We start from the raw sequence: 25,205 nt of genomic DNA, 5'->3' as shown, positions 1-25,205 counted from the left end.
AATATGGGGGTGTATGGGTTGGATTTGTAATTTCTTGAAATATGGGGGTGTATGGGTTGGATTTGTAATTTCTTGAAATATAGGGGGTGTATGGGTTGGATTTGTAATTTCTTGAAATATGGGGGGTGTATGGGTTGGATTTGTAATTTCTTGAAATATGGGGGTGTATGGGTTGGATTTGTAATTTCTTGAAATATAGGGGGTGTATGGGTTGGATTTGTAATTTCTTGAAATATGGGGGGTGTATGGGTTGGATTTGTAATTTCTTGAAATATGGGGGTGTATGGGTTGGATTTGTAATTTCTTGAAATATGGCGGTGTATGGGTTGGATTTGTAATTTCTTGATAAAATGATCAAATGATCCATGAGTGTAGGTACAATGTAGGTACCTAATAAACTGCAAGATTAGACTGTATTACTATTAAATAGGTCTAGGATTCGGAAAGTTCTCTGGCAACTGAGTCTTTATGTCTTTATCTTTATGTTCTTCCTCGTTTTTCATTCCTTGTTCCATTTGACTAATGCTAATGTCCTGTCCAGAGTCCTCTTTGACTGGCTCCAGATGCCAATCAGTAGGACTTTCTGCTACTGCAGTGCCGCTTCTGCTCCATATATGAAAATGACCATGCTCTGTGATATGATAACCAGGACTAGAACATGGGCTGGATGTAGACAGTGTCCTCTGGCTGCCATACATATAGTTGCTGTAGTTCTCCATTGAGTCTCTGGAGTCTTTTCTGTACTGGTAGGAGGAGGTGCTGGGGGAATAAAATGTCCTCCATGATGGCTGTGTCCACTGGCAGCGCAGGATATGAGCGAATGCCCGTCTGAACTCACGGCTGTAACAAGGATAGATGACCGGGTTCACAACGCTGTTGAAGTAACCAAGCCAGAAGACGACTTTGAAGAGGGTTTCTGGAGGACGCATGTCAGCGTTGAATGACACTAAAAGAGATGATTAAAAAATGGATTAATTAATCAAAAGATAATGATAAATTAATTAAAAGATGTACATAATTTTTGACTTCCAGATTTCCAAGCCTCCACATCAATAGTACCTATACATACTTGAAGCTTACCCATGCCATCAAAGATGCTGGTTCTTGTACTTTTCATTTGTAACAGTATGGATAGGCTTTGGCACATAGTATGATGTCAGTTTTTCCCAAAAACAAACTGAAACAACTTGACCGATCACATAACACATTCCCACTGTCTTTTGGTCCATCTCAGATGACTTCGGGCCTAGAGAACTTACCGCCGTTTCAGAGCAAAATAATATTATACAGTTTTAGGTTGCATTTCTTGATGCAGGTGCATACTGTGTTGACAGTTATTTTCCAAAGAACTCTCAGGCTCTTGGGGCTATGTCCATTATGGTCCATTACAGTACCACTTCAGAGCAGTTTCTACCCTTGGCCTTTACACACCAAGATTCCCCCTAAGTGCATGGTTATTTTCATTACATTATGAACTGTAAATGAATTTTAAATACTTAAAATATTTGCACTTTTGTGCTGAGAAATATTGTCTTGGCACAAAGTGGTGATCCACAACCCATCCTTGCTTACAAAGACTAAGGCTTTGATAGATCCCTTTATACTCAATTTTGATAACCTTACCTGTTACCAAAATGTAAAATGTAAAATGTCAATAAACTGCAGTGTTACTTATATAACCTTAGTCTTACTTTGCCAAAAGTTTGTTTTGTTCAAACCGACATGTCTTAATGACAAAAAGGTCAAAAACTCTCCCTAAAGCTCGTAACACCAACTTTAGATCCAATAACAGAGACCTATACCGGCCAAAGAGTCCTTACAAAGTCCCATAATCTGTGCAGTGGCCAACAGTTTTGAAGAATTGACAATTGAGCCATAGTGTCCAAGTTCACTAGCATGTCAACATTGGCAGTAGTGGTGGGTACGATGCCACTATGGAACCAATGGAGCGTCATTTTTCGGTATGTTATCCCCCACCCGATACACCACGTCAGACAAACATTTAAGCAAAGTCCAATCCGGTTGCTTGTTAGTTTGGATGAGCATGAGTTTTTATAGCGCTGATTAAAACCTCTCTCCTAGCTGTAACTCATGCCCTTTTGTGGGCGGGTCATAGTGCTTTTACTGCCAGTGTCCTGTTGTTGGCATACTGTCTGGCAATGTGATTTCGAGAGACTAATCTTAGCTTATATAGAGAGATTGATCTTAGCTCAAAGAGCAGTCTTCCTAGCACCCTGAACACCCAGAGTTTGCCTACTTGCCCAACAGATTTACTGATGACGCAGTCTCCCTGGCGATGTACACCATACTCAAACACCTGGACAGAGTTAACACCTATGTCAGAATGTTGTTTATTGACTTCTGCTCTGCCTTCAATGCCATCGTCCCATCCAGACTGGTCTCCAAGCTGAGCACTCATGAAATTATTCACAAATTATGCAACTGGATTATGGGCTTCCTCACCTGCAGTTAGGATAGGCGACCACACCTCTCCTGTCCTCACATTCAGCACAGGATACCTACAAGGTTGTGTCCTCTAACCTATGCACTACACACTGGGTGTGTTCGAAAAGCTAGGGAGCTGGCTACATACCCACTAAACACACCCACTGTACACCTGTACAACTCATCAAGTTTGCTGACAACATAAAAGGCGACATCACCATCAACAACAGGGGGCCAAATCATCAAGGGGACAATAGTGGAAAAGGTGAGCAACTTTAAATTCCTCAGTGTCCACTTAGCCGAGGATCTCATCTGGTCACTCAAGACATTGCACACTGTCAAAAGGGCCCTATAACGCCTCCACTTCCTTCGAAGGCTGAGGAGAGTCAACCTGCCACTCCTCTGCAACTTCTACAGGTCCACTGTAGAGAGCATCCTGACAATCTGCATCATGGTCTGGTATGTACGACGGCGTATTAGGGCCACTAAAGAAATTTATTTTTTTATTTGTTCTGAGATTAAAGTCGATATTATTCTGAGATTAAAGTCGATATTATTCTGAGATTAAAGTCGACATTATTCTGAGATTAAAGTTGAAATATTATGGCCAGAGAGTGTGCAGCCGTCACAGGTTTGTCAGTTCAGAGAAACTCGGGTCTCAGTACCTGAATCGGCATGCATGCGCTGAGGGCAGTTTATAATGAGTGTTATTGTGGTTATCCAATAACCCGTGATTATTTTTGGGTGGCTGTTTGTATTGTACACCTCCATCCACATGACATGACGACTATACATGTCACTGCAATCATTTATAGCGATGTCATACGGTTTTAGTTTATCGTACGAGTCCATAAGGCTCGGTTGAGGTACCGGCGACGACGCAGACACCGAGCACACCGGTGCTGCACGTTCTTCTAAATAAACCCAGTTTATTACAAGGCCGTTTCATTGTCCTTATACTAATAACAAACTGGTGCTGATGTGCAGGAGAGTGATGATTTCTTTATTTGTGTAACTGATATGAAAGTATAACAAATCATGAACACCCCTTATTTCAACACAAGGAGGTTGCTATGGCTATAATATTTTGACTTTAATCTCGTAATTATTTTGACTTTAATCTCGTAATTATTTTGACTTTAATCTCGTAATTATTTTGACTTTAATCTCGTTATTATTTTGACTAATCTCGTTATTATTTTGACTTTAATCTCGTAATTATTTTGACTTTAATCTCGTTATTATTTTGACTTTAATCTCGAAATCGAAATTTATATGACTTTATTCTCAAAATCAAAACTAAAAATGTTTTTTATTTAAAGTGGCCCTAATACGCCGTCGTAAAATAAATAGACCGACACTATATATGTGAAATTATTGAATTTTTATTTCGTCAGATGCATGCATATAAACACATTTATTTTAATATAACTACAGACACAATCTCTTAGAAAGTGACTTCAGTTCCGAGAACCCACTGGCTTGGCTCAGCTCATCAGTGGATCCCCATAGCTGGTGTTGAGAAGCTCAGTTCTAGATATTATCTAGTATTTGATTTCTTAAGAGAATGTACAGTTCAGCTGCATGGTATGCATCAACAAGAGCATCCCAGCCATTTTCATCAATAAGAAGAGCACAAAGCTCAAAGACTGTTTCATCACAGGGGAACTGGGATTTTGGGGTGTATTCCTCTTTGCAAACAGTGACCTCTTCTGGAAGCACATATTTGAGTTTGTCCTCCCCTGCACCATAAATCTGTGGCATGCAGTACATTAAAATTGGGCGTCCTCCTGGAATTCCTGGCCTTGACCTTATTTGATGGGAGTTCCATGTCCTCACAACTTCGTCTAGTTCCTCCTGCATGAACATAAATATGTAAAACTTAGTTCAACTACTGTCCCAACAAAAAATCTGCACAGAACATTTACCTGCATCAATATATGGGACAATATATGGGTCATTCAAAAAGCCTGTGTTGAGTCATAAGTTTAGTTAAACATATACGTCATTAAAATATTATCAAAACTTTATATTGTCAACATCTTATACCTGGCTTCAATGACCAGTTTACCAAGCACACCTACAATTAGTCACCGTGTCTCGTCTCTTGCGCCACAATTTATCAGCCAACCCCTAACTTGACCGTTAGTGGTAAAAGACTGCTGGTACGATGGGATCGCAGCTGATTTGTTGGTAAAGCTATTTTGGTGGTAGAATATTATCATCACAGCAGTGGCACTAACATAGTAGTGTGTTTTGCTGGTACAACTGAATGTGACAGCAATGTTGCTGGACTTTTTTGTAAGTGTGACTTGTGCCTGGAATTGTCTGCCAACAAAATAATACCTTTTGGTGGTGCTATTACATTAATAAATGGTGTAGATTAATAGACAAATTAATTACAGACTATAGCTGTTTCTGATCAAATGTAGTGAAGGTAGCTTAATAAAAACAATCTGGCAATACATAACTGATGAATATAAATACAGAAGGTGTAGCCTGTGGCTATAGAGCCTACCTGAATTAGGTTAAGGAAGCAGAACTGTATCAGATTTCTGTCCAAGAAGTCACCGGAAAAATGTCCATCATCTCTGAGCGTCTGGAAAATGTCCATCCAGAACTGTCCACTTTTTACGCAGAATGCCCCACCACGATTCTATGCGTTGGTTTGCCGTGCTGCATCCATAAATGAAACTTCTCTCTCCTGCGTAAGGATTCGAGTGATTTCTGCGTAAAAACATCTGCATTTCCCTCACATGCCCATTCTCAGTACCTGGATCGGCACGCAGGCGCTGAGGGCAGCCTCCAATGCGCGTTACTGTGCTTATCCAATAACCCGCAATTACTTTTGGGTCGTTATTCGTGTTGTACGCCTCCATCCACATGACATGGCGACTAAATCCGTCAATGCAACCATTTATAGCAATGCCATAAGGCTTTAGTTTATCGTACGAGTCCATATGCCATAAAGCGTTGGGGCCTCGGTTGCAGTACTGGCGACGGCGCAGACGCCGAGCGCGCCGGAGTTGCACTCCTTCGGGATCAATCATTTTGATGATTATTCTCATCGTCTCCTGTGAAACTACAAACCCTCTTCGAATAGCACGGAGATGTAACCACCGATAGCCTTGTAGCCTGCCACTACCCGCAAGTTCCGCTTCAACAAAAGAGAAGATTTCCTCTAAGTCCGTCTGGTTCTTTCTTCTAAATAAATGCAGTTTACTGCAAATCCGTTTCAGCGTCCTTATGCTAATAACAATCCGGTGCTGTTGTGCCAAGAGATTGAGGATTTCTTTATTCGTAAAACCGATGCGAAAGTATAACTTCACCAAATCATGAACATCACTCATTTTAACACGAGGCGGCTGCTATGGCCATATTATTTCGACTTTAATCTCAGAATAATATCGACTTTAATCTCAGAATAATGTCGACTTTAATCTCAGAATAATATCGACTTTAATCTCAGAATAATATCGACTTTAATCTCAGAATAATATCGACTTTAATCTCAGAATAATATCGACTTTAATCTCAGAACAAAAAAAAAAAGCCTTAGTGGCCCTAATACGCCGTCGTAGGTATGGCAGCGCCACTGCAGCTAAACACAAGGCTCTTCAGAAAGTGCTGAAAACTGCCAAGGACATCACTGCAACTGCACTCCCACCCATACTGGATATTTACAAGAGATGTCTGAGGAAAGCTAGCAATTATCCTCTGACCCCAAATACCCCAGCTACTTTCTGTTTCAGCCTCCACCATCTGGAAAGAGGTACTATTTAACCCTGCTCCCTACAGTTTACTTAGTATTTCTACACACTAAGCTCTACCAGCTCATGGGATTGTACACACATTGCTTATAACTGAAACTCTATATCTAAGCTGTATACACCCTATACTTGAACTCGAGCTGCTAATGCTCATCTACATGCACTGTTCACTTTGTGAATATAACAACTGTGGCAGTATGTTAACAGTGTCTACAATACTCACTAATTTGCACATATGACCTGGTTCACCTCAAACAATGCACACAAAACGCAGTTACTCAGACAGTTTTAATATACACCGATCAGCCATAACATTAAAACCATCCTTGTTTCTACACTCACTGTCCATTTTATCAGCTCCACTTACCACATAGAGCACTTTGTAGTTCTACAATTACTGACTGTAGTTCATCTATTTCTCTACATACTTTTTTAGTCTGCTTTCACCCTGTTCTTCAATGGTCAGGACCCTCACAGGACCACTACAGAGCACTGTATTATTTAGGTGGTGGATCATTCTCAGCACTGCAGTAACACTGACATGGTGGTGGTGTGTTAGTGTGTGTTGCAGCAGTGACAGTGAGGTGTTTAAAAACTTTATCAGCATTGCTGTCTTATTCACTCATACCAGCACAACACACACTAACACACCACCACCATGTCAGTGTCACTGCAGTGCTGAGAATGACCCACCACCCAAATAATACCTACTCTGTAGTGGTCCTGGGAGAGTCCTGACCCTTGCAGAATGGCATGAAAGAGGGCTAACAAAGCATGCAGAGAAACAGATAGACTACAGTCAGTAATTGTAGAACTACAAAGTGCTTCAGTATGGTAAGTGGAGCTGATAAAATGGACAGTGAGTGTAGAAACAAGGAGGTGGTCATAATGTTATGCCTAATCGGTGTAGTTTACACTTTAACAATATCTCAGACCTTGCAAATATTCTGTAATGACTGTCCATTCACATTTGTCTTGTTTTTGTCTATTGTTTTTGTCTTTGCACTATTTTCTTTTTTTTCCGGAGAAGTTTGTTTGTTTATTAGGATTTTAACGTCATGTTACATTCATGACAGGAACGGTAGTTACTGCTTACACAAGATTCATCAGTTCACAAGGTTATATCGAACACAGTCCTGGAAAATTTAGTATCTCCAATTTACCTCACTTGCATGTCTTTGGACTGTGGAAGGAAACTGGAGCACCTGGAGGAAACCCACACGGACACGGGGAGAACATGCAAACTCCACACAGAAAGGACCTGGACCACCCCATCTGGGGATCGAACCCAGGACCTTCTTGCTGTGAGGTGACGGTGCTGCCCACTTAGCCACCGTGCCACCCAAACCAAGAAGTAGCCTGACAGTGTTTCGTTATACTGTACAACCCTGTACTGGTATAATGACAATAATGTTTAATTGAATTGAATAAAAGCCAGATATTAGAGTTATTACTACTAAATCTATAGGCCTTAATTCATGTAATTTATGTAAAGCAAACAGTGTGCTTAAGGTCTCATTTATTTACTGTACAAAGAGCTCAGTAATGTTGGCATACAATTATAATATTAATTTTTTTTATTAATTAAAAAAAAGTATTTTGGACATAGTAGTGTGGATAGGTACACCTATGAATCTATACGGGTCTGCAAAAGCCATGAAGTCCAAGAAACAAACTGTGTCTGTGGATCTCTATGATAATTGTGGCAAGCCAAGGATATAAAACAATATCTAAGGCTTTGAGAGTTCCCAGGACAGATGCCCTATTGATTTTGAAATGAAAGAAGCTTAGAAAACCATGAACCTTCCTAGAGTTAAATGTCAGGCCAAATTGAACATCCAAGCAATAAGGACCTTGGTCAGAGAGGTCAAAAGAAAAACAAAACAGTTTGACAGACAAGCATATCTGCAGCACTTCATAAACCTTTGAGCAAGTCATGGTTGTCCTCAGATATTCAAGGATCGGAAAACGTACGTTTTTATTTTATTGTTATGGATCGGTGTGGATTTGTAGGTAAAATGACAATTATGTAAATCCATGTACAGTAAATGGTTCTGAACATATTTCATTGCAGACAGTATAACCCAAGATATTTTATGTTTTGTATGGTAAACTTTATTTCACACAGGACTGCAGGCAGTACCTGGAGTGACCTAAGTACGTTCCTGAACGTCAATGGCTGTGCAGCCTTATGGTGTTTAAACTTGCATATTATCATTTAAGCAGATGTACCTTCAGGCATTTGGAAACTGCCCCCACAGATGTAGCAGATTTGTGGAGGAGATTATTTTACTGATGTCTTGGTTGATTTCATTTTATTTTCCCATAATGTCAAGCAAAGAGGCAAGTAGGTCTTAAAGGCCTTAAATACTGCCACAGGTATACCTCCAATTAACTTAAATGTTTTTCAAAAGCTTCTAATGCCATGATATGGTATTCTGGAACACATATTTGTGATATGTCCATTATAAGTGAAATTATCTGTTTGTAAACATTTATTGGAAAAATTGACTGTCACATGCAAAAGAGATATTCTAAACAACTTGCTAAAACTATAGTTTGTTGACTTGAAAAGAGATAAATACGTTCTAATGACTTCAACCATGTAAGTGTATGTAAACATATGACTTTAATTCTAAGTTCCTTATAAACAGAATGGATGCACTTGCTGCTAATTAAATAATTTCTTTTGCGAATTAATATATGTATAATATAATATAATATATATATATATATATATATATATATATAATTAAAATATGCGAATTAATTTTAACTGATTCTTAAAAGGGGACATCAATATTAATAGAATACGTTTTTTTTTTTTTTACTTTTGCACTATAGAAAATAGGGCTGGCTGATGAGAACTGGGAGAGTTTGTACTGTTTTCTTTCATTGCTTCTTCCCATTCATTCATTAGGGCTCCCTGAAAAATGTTCAGACTGATGTTGGCTGACAAGGCCAGTTTTAAAGACAGACTCCTTTAAAATCACGAGCAGCAATAGAGTGACCCTCAACATTCACACACATTATGGAGAGCGTGGGATTTGGCAATAAACCCAAACAAACCTCTTTGACTCATTGCCTTGACGCTAACTAGCCCTTGCTTGCTTTTTCTTCCCTTCCTTTTGCTAGGTTCTATTCAGGCTTGGAAACTTTTAAAGCATTAATCTTTTTAATGAATTAAATTTCATTTTTATGGTCAAAGGTTTGTGGACACTTGACACCCACACATTACATTTAAACCTATAGACAACAAGGTGACCATATTAATTTAACAAATAGTTGAAACACAGCCATAAAAACTGTATTTCACACTAGATATAGTGTCTAGATTAGTATAGTGGCTAGATTATTACCTATAATTCAATTGTGTTTCCACTGTTTCATAGTCTAACAATGGAATGCTTTACACCATTGCAGCTGATACCACTACTGAGTCTATATGGTCCATTTCGTCTCTGGTTCGGAGCACACAGCATCCATTTCTTCCAAAAAAGATCTGGAATACTGATTAGTCTGACCACAATACACACTTCCAATGTGTAATGGTCCATCCCAAATACCTCAGACCCCAGAGAACTTGACGCCGCTTCTGGACACGGTTAACATAAGTCTTTTTTTTTGCACAGTAAAATGTTGTGGCATTTGTGAATGGTACTCTGTAACAAAGATTTGCCCAAGTATTCCTTTGTCCATGTGGTTATAATAGCTATTAAGGAATGACAGTTCTTAATGCAGTGCTGTCTGAGGAATTGGAGATCACGGGTATTTAGTTTAGGCTTGCACCCTAGCACTTTATGTGCTGAAATTCCTTCAGGTTCCTAATATATTTTAATGATATTATACGTGTAGAGGGAGAGATATGCTATATAATTCCTTTCACTAATATCCATTCCATTTTCTTTTTAAAAAACATTGTTTTTAAACATTTCAATAATTTTCTCATGCATTGATAAACTGGAGAACCTCTGCCCATCTTTTTGTGGGTTCTGTTTTTGTACCAAATAATGATTACAATCACCTGTTTACATCACCTGTTCAAAATCACACTATTATTTTAAGTGCAAGAATGGATGTCTATTAACAAGTTAAATGAAGTTAACCAGGCAAAACATGAAATATCTTGGGTTCATACTGTCTGCAATGAAATACAAGTCAACACTGTTTAGAAAACACTGTGTTTTTTATTATTATTTTCCATAATGTCCAAACCTTTTTAATTTGGGGCTGTAAAACAGTATCTAAGGTGTTGAGCGTTCCTGAAAACTTAGTAGCCTTGATCATTTTGAAATGGAAGAAGCTTGGCTCACAACCTTAAACCTAAAGGTTAGGAATCCAGGCAAGAAGGACCCTTGAAAGGGAGGTAAGAAAGAACCCAATGGTCACTCTAAAAGAGCTAAATATGTCCTGTGTAAAGACAACCATCTATGCAACACAATACATTCTGCTTAAAGTTTGCTAAACAGCATGTGTTGGACTTCTAATGGCTACAATCTTTGGTTTAATACAATGAAAATTGTAGTTCTTGGGCAGATCAGCAAACACATCACCTGCATCACTGATAATCATCCCCACAGTAAAAAGGAGGCAACATCACCCTATGGGGTGCTTCTCAGTGGCAGGGACAGGGAAAGGTAAGAATTATGGGGCAGATTTACATGACATTTATGGCATTTAATGGAACTTTTATCCAACGTGACTTACAGTTGTGACAGTATACAGTCTAAGCAATTAAAGGTTAAGGGTCTTGCTCAAGGGCCCAACAGTGGCAACCTGGCAGTGGTGGGGCTTGAACTGGCAACCTTCTAATTACTAGTCCAGTAACTTAACCACTAAGTTACATCTGCCCTAAATGCAGACAAATAAGTGCAGACAAATACAGGAACCTTCTGAAAGGAAACACTTTTTTTTATTTATTTTGGCAACAATTTGCCTTTCAACACAACAAAGTCTCAAAGTAGTGGCTTCAGGGCAAGTATTTGAATGTCTTTTAGCAACACAGTCAAAGTCCAGACTTAAATCCCATCAAACATCTGTGAAAGGACCTGCACATGGCAGTTCACAGATAATCGCCATAAATCCATTTGTGCAAAGCATCTAGAGGTCAGCATATAAGACTTGCAGCTGTAACTGCTAAGAAATAGGCATCTACATTCAATGTAATAATGTCTGAATACTTTTGTGATTTTAATTATTTTTTAAACCCCGCATACATTTGATGGGTATATATAAATGACAATAACAATTATTGCATTAAGCAGACACTTTTATCAGGAGTGATTTACACTTCACATACAGTTCACATTAAGGGCATTGCCCAGGGGCCAGCAATGAAAACTTGGCAGTGATGGGGCTTGAATCAACCCACCGATTACAAAATTCAAGTGGTCTGAGTACTCTCTGAATCCGATGTGTATATGCTGGGGCTTTATGAGATATGAGAGTGGATTATTTTTTGAGGCAGAGTGTTTATTCAAGAATGTGGGTCGGTGAACAAAAGGTTGAGAGTTTACATTCCAGCCCAACCACTGTTCAGCAAGAGGTCTTAACCCTTTACTACTTCTGAGGGCTGCACAATGGCTGACCCTTTGCTCTCACCCCAACTTCCTTCCAAAGAGCGTATTTACCCTGGGCTTACCTAAGAATATCAAAACAAAAGCAACAGCTTGTGTTCTACCTGAATGGTTTGGCATCTGATAGCCTCAGATGCACTGGATACAGAGTTACATGTAAATGAACTGCATGTTTATTGCAAAAATGGCAGCAGCTGATAGGATGATAGTTAGTCTTTAATGTTCTATCCACACTTTTGAGTGTGCAAAGATCCAGGCACTACTTGTAATCTTTTATTCTATTTAATTTTTGTGTATTTTTTTCTATTCTCTATATCTAACTAGCACCTTTCCTTGCTGCTTCTTTGACAGAGGAAGGCTGTACCCCTTTGGGTGTGTAGTTGCAAAATGCCTGCATAATTTCACCTGCATAATTCCCACACAGAGAGCAGCATCACATAAGGCAAGTCATGTACTGTACTTCTTTCCATTATTCACCATCTCTGTGCAGGTGCCTTCAAACAGCCAGCAGATGACACAATTGCATTGGTAATGAGGAATTCTTTCCTTAATACAGACATAAACCTTCATGTCTGTGTATGTGTTCAGTCGGTTGCTAGCACAGTTGAGATTCAATCTTTGATCTGTTGAATTTAATGTAAAACAACTTTTGTTTATTAAGCTACAGTATATACCAGCTAGTCCCATCATTTTGGAAGAAGGGTTTGTAAAAGCCTAATTTAGACTGGGAGTGTTACTTACCTAATCTACCTAATTAGCTACAAGTATCTAAAGGAAACTCTAATGTATTTGTATGTGAAGCATTACGTGTGTTTTTAAATCATCATGCTGTTATGCTTCATGGCCTGGCAATAGCGAATTATTACTATTAGTAATGATAAGTTTTGTAGTGTTTGTTGAATCATTTGCTAGAAGAAGGGCTGGTTATGTATGTACTGTATATGTACAGTTAGGGCCAAAACTCAGTGAGCCCACTTTCAATCATGCTTCTTTTTGGCATTTTCCCCAATTTTAATCATCGGTGTTCAAGTTTTTCGACTAAATGTATTTATTCAACATAATTTTAATCCTTGGACAATACATCAATTTTTAAATTAGTATATGACACTACTTTAAAGTCAGCAATCACATTTGTGAAACTGACAATTGTTCAGTCTTTCCACATTCATTCTTGAGTCTTCCCACTAAAATACATGTTCTGATGACTTTCAGAATAAATTTGATCTACTGATCCCAAGCTTATTTAAGCTAATTAATTTGCTGCCATGGTATACCTTTTATAAACATACAAAATAGTATGAACGCTTTTCACTCAGATTGGAATTAGTGTATATAGTTTCTAAATCAAGAAAATGCAACAAAAAAAGCATTTTTATTCATGGACCTAGAGTTTTGGTCCCCACTATATGTTACACAGTATATGTTACAACTCTGGAGATGCAATTCTTCATTATATAATGTAATTTTTGTCTTTAAGCAGATGTGTTTTAGAAAGGTATTTCATTCTGACAAAACTGCAAAACAGATTTTCTTGGTAACTTTTGAACCCCTTTTCATAATTCTGACTTAAGCATGTCATAAACCTGTCACGACATATGCTGTCACAACTGGTATTGGTAATTGCCCTGACAGCTTACCTTCGTAGCAATTACTGGGACTGTAGCGCTATTATAATATATGAGGAATCTTCAAAAAGTTTCCCCACTTATATATGTTTTATATATTTATATATTTTAATTGAAAACAGTGAGGGTGGGAGGAGTAGTAACTGGTCATGTCTGAGACTGAGAGAGACCTTATAGTCCGGATTTAGCGCCATCTGATGTCCACTTTTTTGGAACGCTCAAAGAAGCTTTAAGGGGAAGAAGATTTTTATGTGATGATGATATGAGAGAAGCGGTGCATCAGTGGCTATTCACTCAAAACATTTTTGCTGATGGCATTGGTACGATGCTGGGAAAAATGCATTGTAAGGTCCTCTATTCTTAATAGAGTTTAAAAAAAAAGTGAAACTTTTTGAAGAACCCTCGTAATAGCTAATTTTAATAACTACAGTATATTATGACCATGACAGCATAAACCTGGCATGACATGCTGATTTCAGTATTATAACCAAGGGTTTAAAGAAAGTGTTACCATTTCATTTTTGTGTTCTCCTGTTTCTTCCCAATGTTAAGAATTAGCTTATTTCTCTGATAATTTTTATGTCCATTTAGTTGAACTGGTACTTTAAAGTCTTTTGTATTCAAATTGTCCTTTTTTACACTATTGTTTAAGCACAGAGCTCTAATCTGTGATCTTTAAAGGAAGTACACAAGTAAAAGATACTCAGTATGTGCAGTAGCATCCTGTTTTTATTAGTGAAGAGGGACCAACGTTGCTTGCAGCTATTGTGTTAGACAGCTTTTTATAATCATTGGGTCATAATTCATGTGTCTGAGATAGTGAAAATACAAAAAAACATGTAAAACGTGCAGAAACACATGGATTAGTTCTATATAAAGACTTTGGTTATCTAAGAATGATTTAAATAGTGTCCATATGTGAATTGGCCGTTCCTAAACCATTTATGTATGTGTATTAGTATTCATTATGTAGCATAGTGTAATCAGCTTAAAACAATTTGCATGTAAATTGATGCAGTGGTTGTGCCCAGACAATGCTCAGAAATATGTATTTTAATAAAGAAGCTGAGAACATGAGTGTCAATGTCCACTATCAAGTGTGCTTTACATTGTCTCTAAGCCTATGTCAGTGTGATGTTGCTTTTTTTTTCTTTTCCCCCTAATTTTCTCCCCTAATCTAGTCGTGTCCAATTAACCTGATTGCGTCCTCTATACTGATTCGACCCTTCACCGCTGACTGAGGACGCCTCTCAACTTACATACTCCGGCCCCCTCCGGCACGTCTAACCCTATGAACAACAGCCAATCGTTGTTCATGCAGCCGCCCAGCCTAGTCAGAAGGCAGAGCTGAGACTCGATACGATGTATTCGAAACCCCAACTCTGGTGTGCTAGCGTACTTTACCGCTGTGCCACCTGAGCGGCGTGTCCTTTCTTTATTAATCTTTTGAGGCTTCTTCAATGCATTTATTTATATCTCCACGTCACATTGCAAAATCCAACTCTTCCTTCCCTCATTTTTTCATCCTAAGTGTATTTATTTATTTATTATACTAGTCACTTCATCCTGGTCAGGTTCGTTGTGGGCTCGGAAATACTGGACACAGGGCAGAGATTCCAGTTATTTGCAGAACATCATCCACTCAGTCATACACTAATACCTAGAGAAAATCTAAAGCATTCAATTCACCTTGTGCAACTTCTTACAGTCAGTGGTCTGAGGCAAGAATTGAGCCCAGATTCCCATGAGCTATCTCGCTTTGCAGGACCACGTTAGTAGCTGGGCCACTGTGCCTTACTGCTTCATGTGAATAAAAGCAGGTTTCTTGCAGTCTGTCACTCCAGATCCACTGCAATGTCACATGAAATGTAAATAAAAAACAGTATTACTAATGTGAAGCACCAGTGTGACTGATGCCAACGCTCACAAAAGCTACTACAGTGACTGCAGCCCCTCCTTGTGGAAAAAACGTGAGTAAAATAGTGAGTTAAAAGCCATTTCCATGAGGTGCAGTGAGGTCCCAACAAAGTTAATAGTTGTAAGCTAATCCTAAAATGTACTTAAAACTGTGTTGTATCAACATGTTACAGTCCAGGAAATCCTATAGAAGCAGAGGTCTATTATTTATGCTTAGATATATCCAGATATCTAATTAGCCAGTCCAGCTGGACTGTAACCCCAGGGTCATAACCTTGGCCTACTGTGATTTTTAAGTGTTTATTGTAACCTACATTCAAATGTAAACATCCTTATTATCACACACTCCCTCTTGAGTACAGCTGAATCAGCACACCCCACTGAGTAGCGGACATGGAGGAAAAAAAAGCAAAAACCTATCCTTTTTTTTTCTTCTTCTTCTGCCTCATGACCGAAAACTTCCCACACCATGAGGTTGATGCCAGCGGGGTGAAGTCGAGCTGGATTTCAGGTAAACATTAAGCCAAGCCAAGTTTATATATTATATATATATGTATGTATATATATATATATATATATACTGTATATATATATATATATATATATATATATATATATATATATATATATATATATATATATATTAGGGCTGTCAAACGATTACAATTTTTAATCGCGATTAATCTCAGAATTTCATATAGTTAATCGCGATTAATCACATTAAATAAAATCTGTGTAAATGTTATAGAAAACAAGGTTTTTTAAGTGAAATGTGAAAAATGGACGTTTCTACACGAAGTGAGTGTGTTTTGACCCTTTTGGGGCTTCCATAGTTCATGGACTAGCGTGCTTGCCTCCGGTATTCAGTGCCGTAACAGATTAAGTTAATGAAGTGTTTTGCTCCCGACAACTTGTGAATATACCGTGTATTTATTTCTTTATTATGCAAGTGCATCCCTACGACGCTCAGTTATATTATTTTAACAAACCGCAAATGAACAACGGTGGCAAGTCCGACATTAAAACGTTGGTTCTACCAGTCAAGTCTCAACATGAACTAGAATTTGCGTTAACGGCACTATTTTTTTTAATCGCGTTAAATTGAGATTGCGTTAATGCGTTATTATCGCGTTAACTTCGACAGCCCTAATATATATATATATATATATATATATATATATATATATATATATATATATACACACACACACACAGGGACAGACAGAGGCCCCACTGACTAAGCAATTAAGTCCAACATTAGGCTCAATGTAGGTAGGTGGGAGGACAAACACAGGGACATGGGATACAGGGATAACGATCAGTACCTTGAACCTCAGAAACCATTATGCTTTACATTTAAATTTTCTGCATTTAGCAGACGCCTTTATCCAAAGCGACTTACAGTTACAGTGAGGCCAAAAAGTATTTAGTCAGCCACTGATTGTGCAAGTTCTCCTACTTAGAAAGATGAGAGAGGTCTGTAATTTTCATCATAGGTACACTTCAACTATGAGAGACAAAATGAGAAAAAAAATCAAGGAAATCACATTGTAGGATTTTTTAAGAATTTATTTGTAAATTATGGTGGAAAATAAGTATTTGGTCACCCACAAACAAGCAAGATTTCTGGCTCTCACAGACCTGTAACTTCTTGTTTAAGAAGCTCTTCTGTCCTCCACTCGTTACCTGTATTAATGGCACCTGTTTGACCTCGTTATCTGTATAAAAGACACCTGTCCACAGCCTCAAACAGAAGAGACTCCAAACTCAACCATGGCCAAGACCAAAGAGCTGTCGAAGGACACCAGGAAGAAAATTGTAGACCTGCACCAGGCTGGGAAGAGTGAATCTACAATAGGCAAGAAGGTTGGTGTGAATAAATCAACTGTGGGAGCAATTGTAAGAAAATGGAAGACATACAAGACCATTGATAATCTCCCTCGATCTGGGGCCCCACGCAAGATCTCATCACGTGGGGTCAAAATGATCATGAGAACGGTGAGCAAAAATCCCAGAACTACACGGAGGGACCTGATGAATGACCTGCAGAGAGCTGGGACCAAAGTAACAAAGGCTACCATCAGTAACACACTACGCCGAGAGGGACTCAAATCCTGCAGTGCCAGGCGTGTCCCCCTGCTTAAGCCAGTACATGTCCAGGCCCGTCTGAAGTTTGCCAGAGAGCATATGGATGATCCAGAAGAGGATTGGGAGAATATCATGTGGTCAGATGAAACCAAAATGGAACTTTTTGGTAAAAACTCAACTTGTCGTGTTTGGAGGAAGAAGAATGCTGAGTTGCATTCCAAGAACACCATACCTACTGTGAAGCATGGGGGTGGAAACATCATGCTTTGGGGCTGTTTTTCTGCAAAGGGGACAGGACGACTGATCCATGTTAAGGGAAGAATGAACGGGGCCATGTATCGTGAGATTTTAAGCCAAAACCTCCTTCCATCAGTGAGAGCATTGAAGATGTAACGTGGCTGGGTCTTCCAGCATGACAATGATCCCAAACACACCGCTCGGGCAACGAAGGAGTGGCTCCGTAAAAAGCATTTGAAGGTCCTGGAGTGGCCTAGCCAGTCTCCAGACCTCAACCCCATAGAAAATTTGTGGAGGGAGTTAAATGTCCGTGTTGCCCAGCGACAGCCCCAAAACATCACTGCTCTAGAGGAGATCTGCATGGAGGAATGGGTCAAAATACCAGCTACAGTGTGTGCAAACCTGGTGAAGACTTACAGGAAACGTTTGACCTCTGTCATTGCCAACAAAGGTTATGTTACAAAGTATTGAGTTGAACTTTTGTTATTGACCAAATACTTATTTTCCACCATAATTTACAAATTAATTCTTTAAAAATCCTACAATGTGATTTCCTGTATTTTTTTCTCTCATTTTGTCTCTCATAGTTGAAGTGTACCTATGATGAAAATTACAGACCTCTCTCATCTTTCTAAGTAGGAGAACTTGCACAATCAGTGGCTGACTAAATACTTTTTGGCCTCACTGTACAGTATGCAGTCAAAGCAATTGAGGGTTAAGGGCCTTGCTCAAGCAGCAACCTGGCGGCGGTGGGGCTTGAACCAGTGAACTTTTTGATTACTTGTCCACTACCTTAAACAATAGACTACTGCCCTCTGTGCTCCCCTATTATTATTTGTATGCCCTATTATTATTATTATTACTTATTAATTCAAACATATTTAAAGAGCAACCAATTAGAATTTTTAAGCTCTGATACTAAAATATAACTCAAACAATAATAATAATAATACATTATTAATAGTTTTAACTGATTGTGATGAATACATGATTATTAGGCCTTATTAATATTATTGCTATTATTATTATTATTAGTAGTAATAGTGGACGACACGGTGGCTCGGTTGGTAGTACTTTTGCCTCTCAGCAAGAAGGTCCTGGGTTTGATCCCCACGTGGGGCGGTCTGGGTCCTTTCTGTGTGGAGTTTGCATGTTCTCCCCGTGCCTGTGTCGGTTTCCTCCCACAGTCCAAAGACATGCAAGTGAGGTGAATAGGAGATACAAAATTGTTCATGACTGTGTTTGACATTAAACTTGTGAACTGATGAATCTTCTGTAACGAGTAACTACCTCTTCTGCATGAATGAAACCAAAGTTAACTCAAACATAACTAAAAAGCAAATCATTAGAATTTGTAAGCTCTGATACGCAAATATGTTCTCGTTCCTCAGCCTCTGTCCCGTTTTTCGGTTACGGGGTCGGCATTTCCTGACACAACCCTCCCTATTTATCCGGGCTTGGGACCGGCACTACAATGCACTGGTCTGTGCATCCCAGCGGCTAGGTAACTATGGGACAATTCAGTGTCTCCAATTAGCCTAGCGGCATGTCTTTGGACTGTGGGAGGAAACCGGAGCACCCGGAGGAAACCCACGCAGACACGGGGAGAACATGCAAACTCCGCACAGGAAGGACCCGGAAAGCCCCACCCGGGGATCGAACCCAGGACCTTCTCGCTGTGAGGCGACAGTGCTACCCACTTAGCCACCGTGCCGCCCTCTGATACGCAAATATCAAATTATAATAATAAATTATCAATATTTTTAGGTGATTGGGATGAATACATGTTTACTATGCCTTATTATTATTATTATTATTAGTAGTAGTAGTATAATGTGGGTGGTTGTGATAAATACCTATGGGTAAGGTGATGAAAAAGGGCAGCCAGCACACGGTGAAGGCTCCGACCAGTACTCCCACAGTTTTGGCAGCTCTTTTTTCGCGTGAGAACTTAAGCAGCGTGACCGAAAGCGCGCTGCGTGGATGCTGATCCTTGCTGGCCCGCGAACCCTGATGGATCCTCAGCGTCACTTCACACGAGTTTAACCTCTCCTTCTTCATCCCCAACTCCAGACTGCGACTGGTTCGTTTAGCCACGACGTAAACCCGGCAGTACATGGCAAGGATAACAGCGAGTGGTATGTAGAAAGAAGCCAGGGAGGAGAAAAGCGCGTAGAAAGGCTCTTCAGTGATTGCGCACGCTGCCGAGTTCTGTGCGCGCGGCTGTTTCCAACCGAACAGCGGACCGACCGACACCAGAATCGACACCACCCAGGTCAGCAGTCCAGCCAGTACAGCCCTGCGCCGGGTCACGATACGGGAGTAGGCCAGCGGCCGGGTCACGCCGATGTACCGGTCTACAGATATAACACAGAGGCTGAGGATGGATGCTGTGCAGCAGAGAACATCCAGCGCAGCCCACACGTCGCAGAAAGCGCTCCCTAAAGCCCAGTGTTCCAGGATCTCGTTGGCGGCGGATACCGGCAGCACGGCGGTGCTCAGCACCAGATCCGCTACAGCCAGGTTAGCAATGAGACAGTGTGTCGGAGCTCGCAGGCGTCTGTCCCGCAGAACCGACACTATTACTAACGTGTTACCGACCGCCGCGAACAGGATCAACGCACCCAAGACTATCCCGAGCGGGAGCGCGCGGGAGAGGAGCAACGTGCGCGTTCCGGTCCCGTTAAAAACAGTGCTGTTTAACTCGGTACCGGTAATCCCGGTGTAGTTAAACCCGGTTTTGTTAAAGAGCGCATTTTCAGAAGTCATGGTTGCCAAATCTGTTGCCTCTTCATCGCTTCCTCACACGTGTTACAGGGAAATCCTGTTATTCTCTGCGCTGCTAGTGAATTATAGCAGCGAACCCGCGCGTAAATCCGTCCACTGATGCGCACCTCCCCGCAAAACCCCTCCTTTTTTCTCCAAGTTCTGAACAGTCGCACATGCAATTCATTTCCTGCGTTTTATATAACCTGTGGATCATCCTGGTTATGAACAGCGCTTTATAAAGTATCCAGTCCCCTATTGTGTCAGATTGCACATTCCAAAAAGTAGTAGTGTACAGTAATGATTTATCTATTACGCTGCGACCAGAATTGTTCATCACACACCTGCTCATTCAAATTTAAAAGCAATTTAGGGTTGCCATATCAACATACTGAAATGCTTTTGGGAGGAGAAAAACATTCATATGCGGAGAACATGCAAAAACTCGTTATAGACACTGATCATGATCGAGTTGATAAACCCAGATTAAGCAATTAAGTCCAAGATTAGGCTCAATGTGTGTCCCTAAACTAAACTCATGATATTTTAAGATAGTGATCCAGAATGCTATTCATTTCCTTGTCCACTAACTTTAGACTTAATTAGGCTCAGCGTTTTATAAAATATCCAGTATCCTCTATTGTGTCAGATTGCACATTCCAAAATGTAGTAGTGTACAGTAATGATTTATCTGGGATTAAGCTGCGACCAGAATTGTTCATCACACACCTGCTCATTCAAATTTAAAAGCAATTTAGGGTTGCCATATCAATATACTGGAATGCTTTTGGGAGGAGAAAAACATTCATATGCGTATCTGTTGATGCATGCTCAATAATCCAGGTACACAAATCCACAAAGTTGAATCAGTTCATCTGGACACAAGTTTGTTGTAGAGATACGTTTCGTCACTCAATCCGAATGTCTTCTTCAGTCTGACTGAAGAAGTCATTCGGATTGAGTGACGAAACGTATCTCTACAACAAACTTGTGTCCAGATGAACTGATTCAACTTTGTGGATTCATATGCGTAGAACATGCAAAAACTTGTTAAAGACACATCATGATCAAGTTGATAAACCCAGATTAAGCAATTAAGTCCAAGATTAGGCTCAATGTGTGTCCCTAAACTGAACCCATGATACACTATATTGCCAAAAGTATTCACTCACCCATCCAAATCATTGAATTCAGGTGTTCACTTCCATGGCCACAGGTGTATAAAACCAAGCACCTAGGCATGCAGACTGCTTCTACAAACATTTGTGAAAGAATGGGTCGCTCTCAGGAGCTCAGTGAATTTCTCAGCGAGTACCGTGATAGGATGCCACCTGTGCAGCAAGTCCAGTCAAGAAATTTCCTTGCTACTAAATATTCCACAGTCGACTGTCAGTGGTATTATAACAAAGTGGAAGCGATTTGGAACGACAGCAACTCAGCCACGAAGTGTTAGGCCACTTAAAATGACAGAGCGGGGTCAGCGGATGCTGAGGCGCATAGTGCACAGAGGTCGCCAACTTTCTGCTGAGTCGATCGCTACAGACCTCCAAACTTCATGTGGCCTTCAGATTAGCTCCAGAACAGCGTGTAGAGAGCTTCATGGAATGGGTTTCCATGGCCGAGCAGCTGCATCCAAGCCCAATGCAAAGCGTCGGATGCAGTGGTGTAAAGCACGCCGCCACTGGACTCTAGAGCAGTGGAGACGTGTTCTCTGGAGTGACGAATCACGCTTCTCCATCTGGCAATCCGATGGTCGAGTCTGGATTTGGCGGTTGCCAGGAGAACGGTACTTGTCTGACTGCATTGTGCCAGGTGTAAAATTTGGTGGAGGGGGGATTATGTTTGTTTGTTTGTTTATTAGGATTTTAACGTCATGTTTTACACTTTTGGTTACATTCATGACAGGAACGGTAGTTACTCATTACACAAGATTCATCAGTTCACAAGGTTATATCGAACACAGTCATGGACAATTTTGTATCTCCAATTCACCTCACTTGCACGTCTTTGGACTGTGGGAGGAAACCGAAGCACTCAGAGGAAACCCACGCAGGCACGGGGAGAACATGCAAACTCCACACAGAAAGGACCTGGACCGCCCCACCTGGGGATCGAACCCTGGACCCTCTTGCTGTGAGGCGACAGTGCCAGTTTGGTGTGGAAGAACTTGACTGGCCTGCACAGAGTCCTGACCTCAACCCGATAGAACACCTTTGGGATGAATTACAGTGGAGACTGCGAGCCAGGCCTTCTCATCCAACATCAGTGTCTGACCTCATAAATGCGCTTCTGGAAGAATGGTCCAAAATTCCCATAAACACACTCCAAAACCTTGTGGAAAGCCTTCCCAGAGGAGTTGAAGCTGTTATAGCTGCAAAGGGTGGGCCGACATCATATTAAATCCTATGGATTAAGAATGGGATGTCACTCAAGTTCATATGCGTGTGAAGGCAGACGAGCGAATACTTTTGGCAATGTAGTGTATGTATGCTAGTGATCCAGTATGGAGAAAACAAACTCACAACATCACTTTAGGCACAAGAAGGAAACACCATTTTTTGAAGAGTAACAGATTGACTTACACAAACCTTTACTTTATACATGTAGGTAGGTGGGAGGGATACAGGGTTAAGGTTAAGGGTCCAACACTGACAAACTGGCAGTGGTGGGGCTTAAACCAGTGACCTTTTGATTACTTGTCCACTACCTTAAAACTTTTTCTTCGCCAAGTTCTAAAAAGTTGCACTTGTCTTTTATAACCTGTGGATCATCCTGGTTATGCACAGCGCTTTATAAAGTATCCGGTCCCCTATTGTTTCACACACCTGCTCTCTCACTCACTTGCTCATTCAAATTTAAAAGAAACTTAGGATAGCATATCAACATATTGGAATGTTTTGGGGAAAAAAAAACATTGATATGGGGAGAACATGCAAAAACCTAGTACTGGTCATGATCAAGTTGTTAATCCCCGGGACCCTGAAATGTAATTTGTTTGATCTTTTTTTTTTAATTCACCAAACTACTGTACATTATTCTGTGTGTATTACACCAGCAAAAAAACAAGAACAAGAAAGAAAGACAAGAAAGTACAAGAAAGAAATCCAATGCCAACTCACTCACTCATTCACTTATAGAATGGCCCACCCATGTTTAGATATATTCCAGCATACATTTGTCTTACTGACAAAAATAAAATCTCAATGCTGCCACAACAAAGTCTGCACAATAACTCAGTCGGCATCTTGAAATTACTCTCCATCATTACAATATGATTTCTAAGTTAAATATGTTTGTTCAGGGGAAAGAATAGCAATTTAGCGCTTAGTTTAGTGCAAAATTAAGTGACATTAAATGACCACACAACTAACTGCTAACAGGTGTAAATCCAAACAATTATTTTACATAATATGTTTCCAACTGGGCGGCACAGTGGTTCAGTGGGTAGCACTGTCACCTCACCGCAAGAAGGTCCTGGGTTCGATCCCCAGGCGGGGCAGTCCGAGTCCTTTCTGTGCAGAGTTTGCATGTTCTCCCCGTGTCTGTGTGGGTTTCCTCCAGGAGCTCCGGTTTCCACCCACAGTCCAACAATATGCAGTCAGGTTAATTGGAGACACTGAATCGCCCTATAGGTGAATGGGTGTGTGTGTATGTGTGTGTGCCCTGCGATGGACTGGCGCCCTGTCCAGGGTGTTACTGTGTGCCTTGCGCCCATTGAAAAGCTGGGAGAGGCTCCAGCACCCCCCGCAACCATAAGCGGTTGAGAAAGTGAGTGAGTGTTTCCAACTTTATGGCAACAGTTTAGGGAAAAGCTCTTGGTCACATTTTTTAAATAATCCAATCATCCATTGTTTAGTATTTGATTTTTAGAGCTGATGTTTAAGTTCAGTTTCACCAAAGAGTGATATAGTAAAATAAATACATGATTTAAAATTAGAAAAAGATGAGAGATCTGATAAGGGAAATGTATTTTTGGCAGTCTTGGGAAGCCACTTGAACATGGATGACAGTGTCCACAGTTAAGTGAGTTTCACATAATCATGGGCTTTGATATCACTACTGTAACATTAACATCTTAATGTTTGACTAAAGTGTGTTGATGATCAAATAAACAAAAAAAAGCAGGAGCTTCTTTTATGCACATGCATGAGCTTCTTTTCATAGGTTCTAAACCCATGATAAGCTTGTTTGGTGTCGACAGTGTCATATATGTTCTAGAAGCTTCTAATGAAAAATAAGAAATCCATGGAACTTTCTACACAAACAAATAGATCATCTAAATTGCTCTATGTGTATTTTTGACTCCACATATTGTATCTTAAAAGACAAATCTTAAATAATCTTCGATGTTTCATTGTTTGTTTAACCATAGTGCCACCATGCCACCCTAATTAAAGATATTAAATCCTATTAAATCTTATTAAAAAAAACCTTTTAAATTACTTGTAAACTATGTTTGCCTGTTTACCAGTGTTACCTTTCCTTTCCTATTAAAGGAATTTTTCCCAATTTTCCTCCCAATCTAGTCGTATCCAATTACCCTACCCTGCATTACGCTTTCTCTCTACTGATGCTGATCTCCACTTCTGATTGAGAAGAGCAAGACTGACACACGCCCCCTCCGACACGTGTGCAGTAGCCGACTACATATTTTCACCTGCACAAGGCGAGTTCGTATGAAGATCAGCTTTGTGTACGGAGAGCCACACTCTGATCAACACATTATTCCTCAACTCTGTGCAGGCGCCATCAACCAGCCAGCAGAGGTCGTAATTGCATCA

General features: G+C 40.1%; 1 protein-coding gene across 1 annotated transcript; it reads right to left on the bottom strand.

Moving 5' to 3' along the window:
* Positions 1–422: 422 nt before the first annotated feature.
* adra1bb (adrenoceptor alpha 1Bb) lies at positions 423–20,427 on the bottom strand. The gene is made up of 2 exons (XM_063000975.1): positions 19,515–20,427; positions 423–946 (listed from the first exon to the last, which is right to left on the bottom strand). Exons 1-2 carry the CDS (start codon positions 20,425–20,427, stop codon positions 423–425), a joined length of 1,437 nt encoding a protein of 478 aa, XP_062857045.1.
* Positions 20,428–25,205: the final 4,778 nt, after the last annotated feature.

Source organism: Trichomycterus rosablanca, chromosome 8 (assembly GCF_030014385.1).
Source record: "Trichomycterus rosablanca isolate fTriRos1 chromosome 8, fTriRos1.hap1, whole genome shotgun sequence".
NCBI lineage: Eukaryota > Metazoa > Chordata > Actinopteri > Siluriformes > Trichomycteridae > Trichomycterus > Trichomycterus rosablanca.
The sequence above is the reverse complement of the archived record's forward strand: the minus strand, read 5'-3'. Positions and strand labels throughout refer to the sequence as shown.